The sequence below is a fragment of the Bombus huntii genome, chromosome 12, assembly GCF_024542735.1.
Source record: "Bombus huntii isolate Logan2020A chromosome 12, iyBomHunt1.1, whole genome shotgun sequence".
NCBI classification, from domain to species: domain Eukaryota; kingdom Metazoa; phylum Arthropoda; class Insecta; order Hymenoptera; family Apidae; genus Bombus; species Bombus huntii.
The window spans coordinates 11,788,619-11,808,164 of record NC_066249.1 but is presented as its reverse complement, the minus strand read 5'-3'; the positions used below and the strand labels follow the sequence as shown (position 1 = coordinate 11,808,164).

The window sequence follows — 19,546 nt, the reverse complement described above, 5'->3', positions numbered from 1 at the left end:
GTTTAACACAAATAAATTCGTCGTAAATAAAACGTGTTCAACAATGCGCGATCGATTAAGCCTACGCTTATCAATGTGCGAGAGGAAAGAACTTCAACAGACGAATATCAACAATCAAACAGTATTACGACCTTAAGGAGAATTTTTGTTAAAATCGAGAATTCTCAAGACTGCAAAGAAATGTTTAAAATCTCTGTACGGAAAGATTTACTGTAGTTTAAGGATCTTTATGACTGGAATTTATGCAAAGAATATAGCCTGGCATAAAAACGACATTTGTGTCTCTGGATGATGCTCAAGCATCGTGAAGAGGCTCGATCCGTTGTTTTCCCACAAGGTCGGGCTCCACCCAGGGATAATTGAAGTCTCTCAGAGCTGTCGAGAGGTGTAATAAAGGTGGACACCTCGTATTAACGTCCACTTCCCATCGTGCTCCGCGCCTCTCGGCCACAGAACAATCACTTTGCCCGTGGTGCTCGCTTTCACGGTTATTAGGTCAATTGTGCGAAAGCTCATCTTTTACCGGGTACCTCCTTCGTGAAGTCGATTGTTCTTTCGGTAACATTGTTTCCTCCCGACCGTGTTCTGTAATCCTATTCTTCGAATCTTGTACGCGTAACTCCGCCTGACGATCAATTTTTACTTTCGATGCAGATGAGTGTGATATTTTCTTGTATATTTTCATAGTATTATAAAATTGTTTTACGTACTAAATACATATAGGTATCACAAAATGTATGTTTTATTATAAAACATAAAGTAACGCAAGTATCGTTGCGATAAAATAACACTTATGGTCAGACAAGCGACAACAGTGTAAGCGTAAGTATAAGAAAAAGGATTCGGAATTTAAGAGTAGATATTCAAATAGAGAAAAAATCCTAATAAATAAGGGTTAATAAAAATTAATATTTCAACGTTATAGAAAACATTTCGCTTCCAATCACGTGTCAATTTTCATCCATCGCGAGCACTCAATAAATCGTCATAAATATACGCGAATCTGAGTATGTTCACTTGTATGCATTCCCCTCCATTTAATTCTATTCTGTGCGTTCTCTACATAATGTACATATTAGTAAAACAAAGTTCGCTATGGTATATCGAGTGTTATTGGATTCGAATTGCTTATGAAATATTTGCTAATACGATAAAACATTCTGATAATGTACTCCTTCCCATAATACGCATGTCACAATGAAAGATATGTTCACTCAATTCTATTGATCGTTCCTGGTAACGTTTCGCAGTTATGAAAGATTAATCCGCTTAGGAGGACGTTTAGTAACTGTCAAGCCGTTTGTCGGAAGTCCAGCGAAGTCATACAGCGGTCGATGCAATGAGCCAAGTCTTGTCTACGATTTTTCGCGTCCGATTCGTGCGAATACATGCACGATCATGGCAGTAGTACCGTAATATAAACAGGCATTAACGCAGCAACCGGTTAAATGCGTAAGAAAACGATGCACAGAGCCGACGCTGCATCAGTCATTAAAGTGTCAACTACCTCCAGCTGCTACTTAAAACCTTCCACTTCGTCAGGGCATCGTCTGTCTTTCGAATGACTGAAATTACCGCGCTTTTTCGAAGTTCCCTCCGCGAGTTACTCTTTCTTGTTACATTGTCAGACAGGTTATTGCTATGGTCTCCTAAAAGACTTTCTAGATGAAGATGTATCTAAGATGACCTCTATTTGAAAGGCTTATGGAATTGGAGTTCAATGAATCTTTAGTAAAATTGGAAAAAGTTAGAAATTTGTAATGTCTATCAAAACCTAACAGTAAATATACTATCATGTACTGGTACTAATACACATATACTAGTCAAATTGTACTGTAATTTTTACTATAAGATACTTGAATAATATATATATATATATATATATAAATATTATAAATATTATATATATAAATTCTTAATTTGTAAAACTATATTCTTTATTATTTTACGATACTTCTTTTAACTATCACGTAATTTATATTCCAATAAAGATTAAATTAAACAAATCCTGTAGATCTTTAGTGTGTACTATAAAGCAATCAATTCTGAATTTATAAGATTATACACTTCATTATTTTACATTTCACGCTTTCTTTACCTACCACGTAGTTTATAACATAACAAAGAAATGTAAAGTCTTACAAAACTCTAACGCAATAAAATTCATTCTGACAGTGTAAGTTTGAAGGTTCGTTACGTTACACGCCATTCCCTTAGCCTATATCGTATGGTAACAATATTATAAAAATATTTATCCACGATATGATCCACGCAATGATCACCATTACATTCTTCATGTTTTTTAAGTAAAATTTCTCAAAGAGATTAAAAATTCGAGCAACGGAGCTTATACTTTGCCCAATGCTGAAAACATCGTTATATCGGTGGACCACCAAGGATCTGCGTAAAAAAGCGATCGGTCGCTGACACGGGGAAACAAAGGAGCGGCGCTTTGTCACCAGATTGATTTCTGGACACCTGGTACACGAGAGTAGAGGGTTTTACGCGCGTTTTAGGGCTCCTTTCTGAGAGCATTACCGTGGCCGTCGACGCGTATACACCTCTGCTCGTGACTTGTTACGAGTTTGCCGGGCCTCTCGACGTGCACGACGAGGATGAGTCGTTTCTCTCTACCGTCCGTGTGCCGATTCGCAGGAGAATAGCCTTTCCTTTCCGCATAGCCAAGGTGCAGCGAGCCATACCTCGCTTCGGCTCTTAGTCTTCTGCGCGTCGAACATCGCGGGAGTTAATACGAATAACTCATTCGACCGAAAAAACGGCCGCGGAACGCATACTGAGAAACGATCCTACCGTATCCTTACCGGCAGTTCTCATGGAATTTTCTACGCCTGTCCTGAAGGATGTCGACGGAAGTCGATACTGTTTCCGAGCTTCTTTCCTTTGATCCCATATCCACTTTTCTTGTGTCCACTAATAAATTTTAATAATAATTTATTTGATTTTGACGAAACGCGAGCCGATTATAATTTTTTCAGCCGCTTCCTCATCTGATCTTTTAACTCGTTCTTCCATACTTTATTCGTATCCTTAACTTGTATTAGATTGTCCAAAATGTTTCTTTCGTTTTATAAGGAAATAATAGATGCACAATGTTTTTTGTTTTATATTAGTTCATTGAATTATGCACGAACATAATAATAGAAATAGAACGAAATGGATCATACCTAATTCAATAAAATAATATAAAACAGAAATTGTTGTTCATCTATTATCACCTTATGAAACGAAAGAAACTTTTCGGACAACCTAATACTTTTATCTTGATTTGTTGTTCAGTTCGAAAAATTAGATATTAAATAGTCAGCTGTCGGTAATGTTTGGATAATTGGATTTAAGTTGGGATTAATCAGAGTGGATATACGAATTCATAGTTTCTTTTCATCCTCCTTTATATGCTAATGCATTCAAGCGAAAAGACATTGATTGATAGGAAGAGCGACATTTTCCTAATTAAACATGGCTTTCACTCACATTCTGTGTTTAATGTTCCATATTTAACATTTAATCTCTAGCTATCTGGGTTACGGGTGGTTTCGACATAGTCTCGAGGAAACATCTTAAAAATTTCCAATGCTCGATGTAATTTGCAATACAAAGAAAGTTCGAACGCACACGTCTCATTTAGATCTTGAATTATTTTTATAAGATCAGCGAATGGTAAACCAGCCTGATCAATCTTTCCTATGAAAATGTAATCAAAACGATTCGATGCTAACAAAATCACCAAACATCCTACCAATCCAAAGATACTATCAGAAATATTCCAGTTTTATATCGGAAAGAATTAATTTAGCAATTATCCTAACTCTTAACTATCTGGTGATTGATCGAAGAAGTAGCAAACAGGCTAGAATAATCTATTCCATGGACTTCGGGACGATATTAAATGGCTGTGTTCTTCCTAGAAATAATTGAGCACTCGAGTTGGAACAAGAAAGAGGTCGAAGAGGAGGATCGTCGAACGAAACAGGTTGTAAGTGACTCATGGGAATGGATTATCGATAAAACCGTATTCCTCTTTCGCCGTTGGTGGAGTGCTCCTCAATCAGACGCCTTAATAACAGCATGACTCTCGAAAACGCGGCGATCATCGTCGATAATCGAGAGTAAATGGTGCACGGGGACGTTCGTTTAAGCGGGTTAATTGTTATCAGCGATCTCATTAGCGCGTATAAAGTTGGGGGCGGGGTAACGTTTATACGGAATACGTATAATTATGTAAATGCCTAATTAGAACTGGATGCAATTATGTAAAAGCAAGTGTGTGTTTAATATCTTAATTGAAAAGCAGCTAACCGGCTAAGCTCGTTATGGGGATGGATCAATGAAAGTATCATTATCCTCGTTCGTGCATGCTAATTAGCGAGTTCCAGTTTCGTTTCTGATACTTTAAGATTAGATGTACGTACATAGAAGTATACAAATCAAGCGGCGACGGTGAGTAAATCTGCGCTTTGGAAATCCAGGAAATCCGAGAACGAGGAAATGAAGGCCGGACGTGATTGAAGCGGAGGAAATTACGTATTCGAACCCGGAAGTTTCAGTTCAAAAACTATGCCTCTTTCATTTATTTAACTTATTTTTGGAATACTTGTGAGAATAAAATTCGCTTGACTAAAGTTATCTGATTCGAGAAACTTGAAATCAATAATGTGAACTTGTTATTTTACTGGTCTTGATATATTCTTCCAGTTTGAAGTTGAACATTTCTCAACTATTTACTGATTTGGAAGAAACGACGAATGCTATCTAACGAAATGATAATTCCACTTTTGTACTTGTAAACCCTTGAACCAATCTGAGTTTGGTTTTTTATGTGTTTTATGGATATCCTCAAATACTTCTTCTTTTCCTTTCCTTCTTCCAACTGATTTATATTTACAAGTTGACGCTTGTCTTCTGCTTGTTTCGAACAAGTCATTAAAAAGACATTTTTTGAAGAAGTCAGATGCAACATGTTTAACATGATGACTTCCAGTGAGCTGGGTATTATTTACCCCTTTACGAATTATCATGTATTTCAATGCTGTTTTTATACCAAAGAGCAAAAAGAGTTTGCATCGTTCTAAGATGTTTCACGTACAACTCCACCAAGAATTCATACACACCAATTAGAATTCTTATCTCGTTCAAACTCGAGATATCCTTTGAATTCGACTAACCCGATCAATCTACTTTCTCTGCACATCCGAACCTAATCAACCAGCCGATCACCTAACGAACTTCCTCCGTAACAATGCATACATTGGATCAATCGTCCCATCTTCGACGACCATCGTGATCCCCGTTCTTCTCAATACGATGCAGAGAAAAGAGAGAAAAGAAAGAGAGAAGGGAAGAGGGCCAGTTGCTCACGCGACCCAAGTCGAACCGGAAAAGGAACAAAACTTCGAAGTCTGCGGAGGGTGCACGCTGTGCTGGTTGCACGATGGGTGCACGATGGGTGCCTCTACTGGCTCTATGGCTCGGGAACGGCAACAACAACAACTGACGCGAATTCGATTTCGAAAATCGTCCGGGCCCTTTCATTTTATCTTTGAGCTCCTAAGTCGTAGGTAGTAATTACCGGTGGCCGCTACCTGCCCCGCCGAAATAGACTCGGCCGGAGCACCATTTAATTTTACACCGTAGCACGGACGAATCGTTGCTCCGTGAAACACGTTGCTCGAATCCTTCGCCCATGTATTCGCGTATATACGCGCGCGTGTGTACGTTTCAACGACCATATATCTCTCTGTTTTCGCGGAGAGGTCTATACTTAATATCGCTACCCACTCGATCCCATCCGCAGCCGGCTCGATCAGCCACAAATTACCAAAATAATTAAAAACTGTTAGCTCGCGTGGGAAGTCCTCCCGGGTTGTTCCCTTCTTCGACTACCGATCATCGAGCAAGGACGATTTTAATCGGTCCGTTCTTTCAGCCTGCCAGTAGGTGGAGAGAATAGAATAAATTAATCCGGTCGTTTCTTTTAGTTCGTTCCTCCTTTCTCGTTTTCGAGTGAAAGTTCGTACGGTGGATAGGAAGCAGAAGCTGACGGAGGCGTTGTTTCGGCGACGTTGATCGAGTGTGTTGATCGTTTCACGCCTCCTCTCGCTCTTATAGAATACCACTGCCTCTCGCGAGAAATTTAGACTGTAATTCGTGATAGGAACGTGATTTGGCGCAATCGAGATCGGATTGATAGAGTACTGTGCCTATAGAATGACTAATTACGTTTCCGACACGGTAAAATCTTCGAAGTTAGCGAAAATTATAATTAGTTTGAGCAATCAACTCCGTGCTCTGTGCTTTCAGTGAAATGCTGGCAAATAATGCGCGCCATTTTCTACGAATACCAAATACATCGAATATCAAACAGAATGCTAGCGAAATAGATATTTAACGAGTAAACTCTCGGAAGATCAAATATTCTAAGTTCTAAATATTTACAAAATGTTCGAAATTCTTCAAAGGTACCACTACGTGAAACGTTAAAAATCCATCAAATCCAAAGGTTATCTTTAGAAAATGCTCGAAAGATTCTCCAAAAATTTCTCACAAAACACACCGGCCAACGTCTTACCCTCTACAGAGGGATTTTTTCTGTTTACCAAATTACCCAGCAGGAATTCCTCCTGTGTACACAGGGCAACCCGACGCAATTTTCTGAACGGTCGTCTTCAGACGCACAGCAGAGCCGGAGGACGCCGATGGATGAAATTTTTACCGGGTCGATCGGCATTTTCTCAGGCGATTTAAGAAATAATCGTTGCGTGGGTGTATCGTGTTCCCCGTGGGAAGAGCCATGGGAACTTGTCGCCGCTACTAAAAACGGCAGGCTGTTATCGATGAGCTTTTGTTGGCCCGGTCAAGGGTGGATGAAACACGATCGGCGAGTAAGCCTGGCGTACGGAGGGGAGAGGATCATCCAGTTTCTTCAACCTGATCCGTCTACCTGGCGGGAATCGAACGCTCGAAACAAGAAGAACAGGTGTGAGTCAAGACACTCGAAGGACTAGAGGCATCCGACGTCGATGCAGACGTTAGTCTCGCTCTATTAACTAATACCCTTGGTATCCCAAACTTTATGCCACGCAGAGGTCTCAATAACAACCTGTTTCCCTCGTTGCTCGCCGGCTGCTGTCTTTCGTTGAGCTTCGGTTCTGCTGGAGATGAATGATGCGACGTTGTTGTGATTTTTCAATGCCGATGTTATGATCTGCACACTTTGGTTCGTTTGAAAATTTGATATATAGACGACGACGCGTTATGATTTTGTAACGGTGATGTTATACGATTCGTAGATTTATATTATTAATGATTCGATCATGAAAATTTATGAGTTTATGGCAAATCTGAAGGTGCAAAACACACAAAATGTATGTAACGTGGAAAAATATAAGGTATAACGTGAAGAGTTTAGTATTCGTCGTAATATTTAGTAGACAAAACATCATTCTTTGTATGGATTTCGTTTTTGTTAATTATAATATGTTTATCGAGGTATGAATTTCTATAATTATACATGTAATAATACGTGTAATACATGTAAGTTTGAGGTTTCGATATTGCGAATATAAAGGTGTCGAATCGTATAGTTTTATCAGTGTAAATTATTTTACTTTCTTGTACCAACGAAATCGTACAACTGTGTGCCCTGTATTGTTAAAAAATTTAGAATTGTTGAATGTACAGCTTACCGGTACAAAAATTACACCGTTAATTTTCATTGGGTTCTATATTTCTAATAACGGTATCGCGTACTTTGTATTGTATTCTTAGGAAACTACATTATTGTCAAAAAGTACAGAGTCACCACTAGGAAATCGCAACGCTATTGCATCGTTGTGCTTTATATACACATTATGTATTTCTAATAACGGGATCGTGCTTCGCGTACATCGCGATTAGAAATATAAACTTGCCAACGTCACATACGACGTCATTATTGCAAAGTCACAACAACAGCACGTTTTATTATTCGCTTATATTGAGCCCAAAATGCAACGATTGAACGGTTTCAATATCAACATTTAATGACAATTTCAATCGTATTTTAAATCGTATTTATTGAAAGAAAAAGGAACGTGTAGGTTTCACATACGAAAGTAAAAAATTTCACTAATACGAATATTAATCGACTATGAATTTACAGCAGAGTTCGAAAAAGTAATTTGATTTTGGATCGATTTTCAGTTGGTTTCTATTGATTTAATCAAATTACTAAATTACTGTCTCGTCAATCGATATCTCCAAATGATAACTATCATCTTCGCAAAATTTTCGTTCAATTGGATCCAATCGATTAAAATTAATCATGCGACGAAGTAACGACGATCAAAGTGTCGCAACACTGACAGTGATCAATGCTTCGTAATCAGGTGCAAATTTCGCGTGCAATTTCTTGTCGTTTCTTAGCCTCGTTTTTTCGGCACGCTCAATGGCGAAGACGCGTTGGAACGCGTAAAACAATCGATCGTGTCGCCCAGGGCGTAAATAGGGCTGTTCGTCGAAAAAGACGCGGCGCGCCAAGTCTCTAATCAAGCGACCATAGATCGTTCGGTCGATCATCGACGATTACACGTTGCGTAAGCACGCGTGACAGTGGCTGTGTACGCTGTACGACGTTGGCGAATCGAACGGTGTGACAATAAATTAAATGGATACACGGGCTCGTTGATGGGTGTCAAGCGTTAAGGCGTACACTTAGTCACGATCGACGATAGTCGTGCACGGTGAACATGGAAATGAGCGTCAATGATGCTACGAGATATCGAGAGGTTCGAAGAAAAAGTGGCACAGGCGACTAAATTTATAATAACGTAATAAATATATAAATATCAATTTATAAACAGAGATCCTGAGCAAAATTGAAATCGTAATTGGGGAATCTGTATGTTATTAAATAGCGAAACATATTATTTAAAAATATTTGAAGATTGATATTTAAACTGAATTTCTATGCGCTTGTGGGAAATTGAAAGATGCAAAGAAATATATGAAATATCTAAAATAACGTATTTGTTATAACATTTAATAAGCGAAGCAAACTTTTATTTAGGTACTTCTTCTGTAATTACATTCATAAAAATATGAATTTAAATATTTGCAATCTATATTTCATACCTAACAAAATCCTCTAGATAAATACGAATGTCGTGTTTCTTGTATTTATTTTACTTTTAGAAAAATTACACTTGCACCATTTTTTCCACCGAATCCTGCAATTTATTGATATTCGATAGCCAGACTTGTGCATGCTTGACACTTTGTCGAAATTTTTAGTATGACGTATAATCGACAGGATATGAACGACGTTGTTGAAAACAAAGAGAAACTGGAACGCTTCTGCCGTTTGGAGATATTCTGGATCCAAATGGTCTCTTTTGTTCAAGCGTTATTATTCAAGATTTTTGTTCTCGATAAAATGTTTGTAGGAAGTATTAGAGAAAATAGGCATGCTATTCATCGAACGAAAGCTAAAATGTCTCTGGTGAACGAATGACAAGAATCGTGGGCAACAAGAAACGTCACCGGAGCAAGAGCAGGCTTCTTTGTTCAGAGTGCTACCGTGGAAACTGCCTTGGTAATTCGCTGTTTTGTCACTCGTTCCCGTCGACACCCGTGAAATTACCGCGCTTCTGCTCTCAAAGTTGATAAACGACGGCCGAGGTGGAAAGAACAGGCCACGGTGAATGTAACAGCTAGCTAAACATTGTAACTGCGACAGTAGCATTTGTCTTTAATTTGCCTAACATACCGTACCCTTCTCTTTCAATCTTCAATGCGATAAAAAGTTCAGGCGAAGAACTTAACGTTCGACTGTAATTAGTTTCTCTACTGTAGCAGAATAAATATGAATCTGTTACCATTTTGAAAGGAAAGAAAGAAAGTCAAAGAATAAAAATAGGTGTTTCCTTCCTTTTACGTGCCGACAAATAAATTTCCATCGCTCTAAAAATTGTCTGTAAAATTTGTCTTAAATTGAAAGAAGTATATAGAATATCTACAAAAATTCTACTACATCAAAAACAAAAAAAAAAGGAGACTAAAAGATAAAAGAGGGATCTAGAAAGCTCTCGTACGTGTCGACAAATAAAATTCGCGTTCCCCACGAATTGTCTCTGTTTATTCCAAATTACTGCAACAGCCACAAACCTACAATAGCAAAAAAAGAAAAAAGAAGCAAAGAGATTAAAATCTCAGAAAAGAACCAAAAAATTCTTTCTTTTCACGTGTCGACAAACGAACTGCATCCCACCAAAAATTGTCCCTGTTTATCACAAATTGCTCGAAAGCTGCCCCCTTCCTATCCATTCTGTTCCCCGAACTCGTAAACCCCTGGCTACCTTCCCGTCAGTCTGTTCTCTTTATTCGTTCGGCCACCGCGTCGTGGACGACTGAAGAACAGCCAGGGAAGAAGGACTCGCAGGCACGCACCTGTACGCCACGGTGCACAACAGGGTAGAAACGCACGGGGCTAAGAAGAGAGCACACAGGATCACGGCGTGTAACACCGCCACGAGACGGTATTATCTGTCTATCTGGACGAGCATCCGGCGAGTCCAGCCTCAGGGCAGATTTTTATAGGAGGTTCGCGTGACCGCCAGCTAAACGCTTCGCTTTAACCCGCCCAGCATTGCCTCGGCGGCGATTTACCTGTCTCTGTTTCTCCCTGTTTTCACCTTCTTCCCGGCATTACCTCTTCTCGTCACTCTCTTTCTCTTCACACTCGACTTTACTCGACACTACACAACTCGTCGACTCGTATATATCGTTTCTTTTTCCATCTACTCTTCTAGCGTTCGCGTGGGTCAGATTCTCCGCCTCTCGCTTCCTCGCGATCGCTTAACTCGCTCGTCTTTCAGTCACTGAACACGCCTGTCGTTCGGTAGTCGACGAGAATAAATTTATCCCCCGCTTAGAGCCGATTTTTTTTATATATGTTCCACGAGCAACGCGTGTATTTGCATTTTCCTTATCCGGAATAGGGATCGATTCGACGCTTTTCTCAACGGTACTTCTGCGACTCGGCATTCGTGTTACCTATTCGTCCTTGCGTTTCCACCTGTTCCACGTTCTCGCCGCGTTTATCTTTCCCGTCACGCTATTCACCCTTCTTACTTTTCCAATTCACGACCATAGGGTACATGCGTTATCTGGCTGGCTGCATCCCGCTGCAACTTCCTGCGAGCAACAAGACAGCGCTCTCGCTCGTTGATAATTGGCCGCGGCGATAGCGGCGCAAGAAGAGGAACAAGAACGCAGTCGGGCGCCCGTACGGCCAGAGGGAACGTGTATACGTCGCGAGAGAGAGATCGGTTCCCAGGGTAAAAGCGGAAGCGACGCGCTAATGCGCTAAACGGGTCGTCGTCGAACGCCGCGGGGCATACGCGCGTCTTTTTCTCAACCCTTTCGCGTGGGACGGCTCCGATCATCCGCTCGTTGCTTTCGCAACTTCTGGGTCTAACAACTTTAATGTGCACTTGCCTTTTTTTCTTTTTTAAAATAGCTCGCTTGTGATTTACGCAGTATTATCTTTTTCTTTTTTTTCTTACAATAGCTTGTTCATATTACGTCCACGTGATTTACGGAGTATTATCTTGGAATATTTCTTTTCTTCGTCGTTTTTCCGTGTTTTTTGGATGATTATAGCACACGATAAAGGTGTGTTATTACTGTTATTAATTTCTAGCCGCGGGCTGACGACTCGGTTCTATTTGTTTCGTACGAAGTCGAGAAGTGGATGTTCTTCCAGGAGGCTAGATCCAGGCTATTTGACAGGGTGTTTCGAATGAGCCGAGTACATTAGTTGGACGATGATTAATTGTGTTGCAGGTTTTCCCCCGTTCGGTTTGTTTCGTTTGGGAAAGATCGAGAGACGAGATTTCTCGGACGGTAGTTGAGACGTTAACTTTTGCGTAAAAACCCGTTCGAGGCGCGATTTGCACGCGCTTGCTCCAGCTAATTTTCCCTGACAGGGTTATTGAGTTCATTCGAATGAGTTTCATCCGCTGGCGTTGATTAATTACGGTCCGTGTTTCTTTAGGATCCTCGGCTTCCTTCGTAACGACTATGAATGTCAATGTTTGCGGAAAAAAATTCCTCCACGTGTACCGTTCGCTCGCGTTATTTATTCAATATGATTGTCAAACACATCAGACGATGCTGTCCCTTATAATGTCCACTAAAAACCGTTCCATTAATGCGTTTCTCCAATTCTACTTTGCTCTACGCATACATTACTTTCTGACTCACAAATGGATTTGAAAACACCAATTTACTCCTACGTGTCTCTGAAATCCACGACCATGATCTAACTTTCAAATTCACCATCCACCCTAGTAAAGAATTTCAATTTTTCGACAAACGTAGAATAAAAGAAGATACATAACTAAGGAGGAAAATAGAAGATCGAAGAGGACGAACCGAATCAAATACGCTTAGAAAGCACGACTTGCAACCCATATATATTCCTCTACATACTTCTACGTATCTCCAAAGTTCAAGATCGAGGTCGTCTCTTAAATCTACCATCGATTCTAAGGAAAACATGCTTATTAAATCTCAAAAGGAATAAATGTAAATAAAGAATACAAAATAAAATGGAACAGGATAAAAGATTGTTGAGGTGGAATCGAGAGAAAAAGGTCTTGTGTCTCTCGGTAGCTCTTGCCAAAGTATCGATATATCACACAAAGCAAGGTGAAAAGCGATCGTGACCGTCGTGATTTTCCTCACGATGGAATTTGATGGAACGTCTCGATGGAATTCGACGCTCGTCGACGAACGTCGGCCAGCCCATTAAGCTCGAAATTGCACGGGATGCTTGTAGCAATTATCGTAAACCCCCGTTATGGAGGTTGGTACGAGAGATCGATCTGTGTCTGGACGTGGAATCGCGCACGCGAAATCCGACTCACTCGTACACGGCGGGGATTTTTCTCGGACCGACTCGATTATAATTCATCGTCTCCACCGTCGGCGCGTCTTAATTATCCAGCTTGGACGTGCTCGAAGGATGGATCGAGAGTCGGCTCTCTGGAAGAAAAAGCACACAGGAGAGAGAGCTGGCTTGAGATCGGTCACGCCTGTGCACAGTCCTCCGCAGACGAACGATCCCCTCCGACTCGTGGTGCATGGATTCCTAAATGTATTTTTCCAATCTTGGCTATGTGTGAGATTGCAGATACCCTTGGATACTCGAGGATTTTTTGAGCTTGTCATTAATCGGTAAGAATGAACAGAAGAAATCTTCACGAGCGGATTATTTTGCCTAGAAGATGAACTAACAATCACCATTGCAGGTGAATTCTTTTTCTTTAGAAGTTTCTATTTGAATTCTCGGAACATGGAGAATTTTTAAAGCTTCTAATTATTCTTAGAGAATATTTCTTGACAAACTTTATACGTACACATATGTCTTGTAATAACAAATACATGTTGAAGCAAATTCCATTATAAAAGAATTGAAATTGTAACCCGCATTCTACGATTACCCTTCACCCTCTAAATTCAACCTTCCGCCAGCAAATTTTCCGTCCCCCAAACAAATAATTGGCAAATAATTACATACGTAAGGCAAAATCCCCATTTCATAAGAAATATCATAAAGATAATGAACACATATAGTGTTCCCTCTATATGTTTACACCTTCCGTTCCATCAAGTCTACCGTGATATTAAACGTTAGAAATGATCCGTGGTCGAAAAGTGACAGGGCGTTCTTCATGGGGACTAAGGTATCGGTTTCTTGGAATACTTTCGGCGAAGTTTTTTCGGATGGCAGCCACCGTGCGTTATAACGGTAATTCCAGCTCGGACTGTAATTGAAAGAGAACAGCAACGGCGCTTAATTGCGCTAGGTCGAAATCATCGAGGGAACGACGCGGCCTGGCTCCAGCTTCCCGCGCACCACTTCTTCGAAAGTCATTTGGTAAGGGCCTCCCCCTCCATAACTCGTGGCCATTGTGTCCAACTTTTCGCTCCCGAGCTCCAATTACCCCCAAGTTCGGGGTTGCTTCGCCTCGAACGTCTCGAGTTGTACGGAGGCTGTGTTTAGCCGTCAACGAGATTGCGCTTCGCGAGCCTCTTTGGCAGCTTCTGTTGCGGATGCTTTTCGTGAACGAGACTTTTCGAGATCTGGCAATCGTTTGGCTATCCATGTTTTCAGTCGAGTGGTACCGATACATTTTTTAGAGTGCTCTTTGGAATAAGTTACGGTTCGTCTTCAATTTATTGGCTTGTTGTTTATGCAGCTTGGATCGAGTGCAAAGAGCTTCGCTAAGTGATGCATTTGGAGTATATATATGCCACATTTTCAGAGAATTCCGAAGAATTTATGGATCGTTCTTAACTTGTTTATAGGGCTTGCATCGAGTACAAAAAAATCTTGTTAGACCTCGTGATGCATCTGGAATATATATGATTTTTTTTTCGGGGTATACTGAAGAATAATTCATGGTTTGTCTTTAACTTGTTATTTATGGAGCCTGCAGTATGAAGAGTTTTCTCGGATCCTGTGACGTGAATAGTAATTGAAAGATTATTCTATATATCGCGCAAACAGCTCTACGATATAATGGAATAATATGTTTCGTGAAATCGTGCAGAACAATTGGTCAAGTTTGTCTTTACGATAGTTAATAGGAAACTTTTGGTTCTTCAACTACTGTCTTTACATCACACGGGACGATGAAAATATTTAACAGAATTTTTGCCGATAATAGAAATGTATTTAAATGTATTTAATGTTGATTATCATTTCCTAAAACATTTATTGAACCGTCTTGTATATGCTTTCAATCTAATATGCCTTTCGCTATAAATAACATAATACACCCTGAACTGATACCAATGGTTCAGAATTCGATAAAAAATTCTATCACCAACAGCTTCGATAATTCGAATAACTCTGCCATCATTTCAATCTGTGAACGACATCATCCCTTCTCAGCTGGAGAAGCCGCGCGTTCTCGGCGGAGGAGGCACGCCGTGTCCCGGCCACACTTCCTGAACACACAACGCGTGCACGAGAGCGTGTAATAACCGCGCAGGAAGATACAAATAAGACGGCCCCATTACACTGATGCAACGTGTTATACATTTTTCGACGGGACATCGCGGCGCGGACAATAGCACGATACACGGAGCCGGCTCTGCAATAATGCCAACGCGTCGAGCAAAGAAACGACAAAGATACCGAGGCGAAGCCAGATGATAAGTGTGGGTGACGAGGCAACATCGGTGGTAAAAAAGGCCGCGGTTACACCGTAACTATGTCTACGCTTGATGAGAACGAGCAGAAGGATGCGGCGCGTGTTCTCCTATTCTCGTGCAATGACACACAACCGGGAAGAAACCAGCAGAGAGAAGAGACAGTGGAAAGGCCGGGAAAAACTTTGAGCGGGACAAGAATCGCGTTTTGACGCACAGTCTTCAAGAATAGCCGTGTGACTGAGAAAAAGCCATGATTTTGATCATTTTCTATTATTTAAATTTCTATGTTCTTTGGGATTCTTAATTACTATGTTATTTGGCTGTGAAATTGGTTAAAGTAGGGTAATGTTTACATAGAAGTCGGGAATCTTCGTCGTCTCAAAGAATATTATTTAATGGTCGTGTTCTGTAGTTTCGGTCGTGTAGTGACGTTATTTTTTCTTGCAAAAGGTAATATTTAAAACGAATTGTTCTATTCATTACAGATACTATATTTGAAGACTGATTTGAGTTCTGAATAGTAGACGTACTCAAAAGTAGATTTTTAAACGCATTGTAGTTTGGTTTTTTAAATAAAACCATCTGGATCGTTACGAAGATGATCATAGCTACGTAGAATCCAGAATTATCTGGTTAGAAGTTTAGTGCTTTTATATAGATTCTCCTGGTTAAGCGTAATTTATGGTGGAAAAACGCGAGCGGAAGAGCCGATCACGTCAACAATGGAACAGTTTGGTAACTATGTAGTCCTGGGAAAGCGAGAGTATGTACATTAGATGGTAATGTATGTGGATGTTTCTCGTGGCTTATTATTATCAGGAATTATTATGAATTTAGAAGATTATACCGTATGTAGAATGCTAATGATACGCGATTGTTTCGACTGAATTACAATTATCAATCGTTAAAAATTTGGAAGAGTATGCGATAGAAATGAGATAGATCGAGGTCACATAAGGACGAGGTATATTCACGAGCTGTGAAACGTAATTTGATAGTAAACAATATAACGTGGAAACTGTTTCGTTAATTGTCGTGTTACGAAATGTATACAAATTTTTTTCTATAAGTTTCACTTATAAAAAATTACAGCGATTAACAGATTCAATAAAAAGACGAAGAAAATATGAAAAAGCATTAGAACAACGAAACTGTTGGAGGAAATGGAACAGAAAAGAATACCTGTGGTTATCAGAACGAAGATTGAAAATAAGGAAAAAGGAGTATGGGAAGGAGAGAAGAAACGACGAATAGAATACATATGGTACGTCCAGTCGTCCGACTGTCTTTACGCGTTCATCGAATTAGCGTCTAAGATAAGTTAATAAACCTCGTCCCAATGATTCATCGCCGAGCCGGCCGCTACTTATCTAATCGTTCCACTTTGCGACAGTTTGCGCTTCGTTCACCCTGATGCATGTAATTAATATGTAATCGTTTCTTTTCTTTTTATTTTTCTCTCCCTTTTTTTGTATCTTACACCGATACATCAAGCTCGATTCATGGCTATGGTTGCCGGTAATTACGGCTTATCTAGCCCCGCGACCTTATCGTTCAGCATCGGCGAGTAATTGCCCCGTCTCCCGTGGTTTGATTATCGGGTATCCAGTTCGACTTTTTTCCAAATGCGAAGCAATTTGATGGGGAGATTGCATCGGGTGTCTCAAGTATAAGCGCACGCCTTGTCCAACACGTACGACGTGCTGTTCCTCCGGTTTAATAATAACTTTAGATGCTGTGCCTGTATTCTAAATAGCTACAGGTTATCCATAAATAATCGTACTTAACCCACTCGTTTAACAACCACAAACATCTGTCTATAATATCTATTTTATCTATTAGATACACGATAAATAATCGACTCATATCAGCTCCAAATATTTTGCCGCCATTTCTCTGTCTATCAGACACGTGATAAATGATCGATTTATACAAGCATGTTTGACTATTGTTCGCAAATAGGATAAATTATGTTTATTTCTTAATGAGATTAATATTCTATTTTTTTTTCATATACCATAAGGAGAATCAATTTCTTTTTATAGAAAAAGAAAGAAACACTCGAAGAAACGAATTTGTTCGAATTAAAATCGCTACAAAGTAAATTAATCTCTACAAAGTAGCGAAAAATTCACGAGATTCCCGAGCGAAAGCGATGGAGGCAGGTTTACGAGAAGAACAAGACGGTACTCGTCGGCTCCATTAAACGCCTGACAGGATACATGTCCGTATGAGTCGAATACGGAAGAGAATCCGCGGTCCGTTGTCGCGAATAGGGCAGATAAAGCGTACACGTTACCTGTATGAGGTGGGCAAGGAACAGGACGTAGGCGGCGGCCGCCCTCATGTCTTTCCTCGAGGAATCCCTCGACTACCGCATCACCATTCCCCGTGGGTCACCTGCGTTCTTCTTCAGCCACTCCTAACGATTTGAAATCGAATAGATCTGTCGTTCCTCGTCAGTGCTGCTGAATATATCCGACGTTATTCCACGGATCGATCGGTTCAGAAAACACTGTTCACACCGTACATACGATCGACCGGTTTATAGACCCTGCCGTTCGTCGATCACACTTCACTTCTCCGATACTTATTAATATTATTTCCGGTCCGCGAGCACACACCGAATACCAGAGCCACTGTTGTCGATATATCTCGAATCTCACGGTTCTCCACTTCGTAGATACATCGGTCGTTGTACAAAAAATATGATATTCCCTCGAGACACTTTTCAAACACTCATTCAACACTGTTTTAGGAATTATCGTTTGGAAACTGAAATTTCTCTATGAAAATCCGAAAACGCACAAGGTTCGAGGTAATATAGAGTTTCGATTACTTTTCTCATGGATCTTCTCGGATATCGTTAGACGGAAGAGGTACAAGGATCGCTCGTAGCAAAGAGAACGACTATGCTTTCCAACGAGGACGTATGGATCCAGGATACGGGACGAGCTCGGAGATGTTTACGTGCACTCTCGCGTCGCGACAGGTACCTTTCCCTCGTACGGTTGCCTTTGATCGTGCGATATCGGTAGATCGTTACGATCCTCTTCGTTTTCCCTCCTTTCTCTTCTCGTAGCCTTCTTCTTGCTCGGCCGTTTCACCTCGGTCGCCGGTAATTAATCGTGTCGAGTCGCGTCGTTGTGTGCACGTGACGTACACTCGACAACACCAGGCGTCTGTTCCTGGATCTTTCACGAATTCTCCACGACCCACTTCCACGAGTACTCGAATTGTTTTCCAAAAGACGTGCGTGAATAACACGTGATCGAGACGATGCGCTCGTTCCCGTTCCCACCTGTTCTCCGACGCTGTCTAAACCGTTCACGGAGCACGTGCTCACTGATACCGGGAGAAATTTACGCGAGATTCAGACTTCGTCTGAACTCGTTGGACGCTGTCCTAATTTCGGAATCGCCTCGCACTTCGACTGAAAAACCACTATACAAGCCAGGTAGTTGGGCGTCTTTTTATTATCTAACTTACACGTAAAGTCGAGCTCGAAGGATAAATCGAACATCAGATTCAATGCGATTATAATTCGTACGGAGGACGATACACTTGCGTGTATCGGAAATTTGAAGTCCGACGTTAACCTCCACGGCTAATTATTTTTCATGTAATCCATCAACGAAACATTCACCGAATTCACTGGACTCCACCAAAAACACGCGTTCCAGTTATGTTGTGTTTAGCATCCACGCTCGAGAACTTGTTCCACCAAAAGGGGGTGATTTCGCCCTTAGCTGTCGATGCGATGTAACCACGCGATGGTCTTGATAAACACGCGCGTCGTCGAACTGTCGCGGTCGTCTCTCGTCGCGAGATATCGGCGTGTCTCTCGACCGAAGGAACAGGTGTGTGGACGGTGGCACACGCGCGCCTACCTCGTGCACGTACGCGCACCTTTCCACGGTTCTGCAGATGTGTAGGTGGGCCAGGCGTGCGTGCACGGCCACGTAAAACGTATCCGTGTAAATATGTATAAGGCTTGGAGTCGCGTGTACGTGTGCTTGTATGCGTGTTACGGCTGTGTCGTGCACGCTGGAGCACGGAAACGCAGCACCTCCGCGGGGTACACGAGACGGTCGCTCCGGGGATACTGAGTCGGAGCCGCAGGCCGGCCTGCGGGCCTCCCCCCTCCCCCTCGCTCCGACCACACTCTCGTTCGCTCTCTCTCCCTACCCTTCGTCTCCGTTGCACTCAAGCCACCTGTCTCCTTCGCTCTTTCTCTTTCTGCCGTGAGAGAGAGAATCCCCTACCCCCGTGAAGCCTCCCCTTCCCGCCACCATTCTCCTCCACCTCCACCATCGGGAGCATC

General features: G+C 41.2%; 1 protein-coding gene across 1 annotated transcript in view; it reads right to left on the bottom strand.

The window, feature by feature from the left end:
* Positions 1-19,316, bottom strand: part of LOC126872182 (protein jagged-1) — a 56,592-nt gene extending 37,276 nt beyond the window's left edge. The window contains exon 1 of the mRNA XM_050631806.1: positions 17,522-19,316. Coding sequence (XP_050487763.1) covers positions 17,522-17,569 — 48 coding nt within the window. The 5' untranslated portion in view covers positions 17,570-19,316. The remainder of the gene's footprint in view (positions 1-17,521) is intronic.
* Between the last annotated feature and the right edge of the window lie 230 nt (positions 19,317-19,546).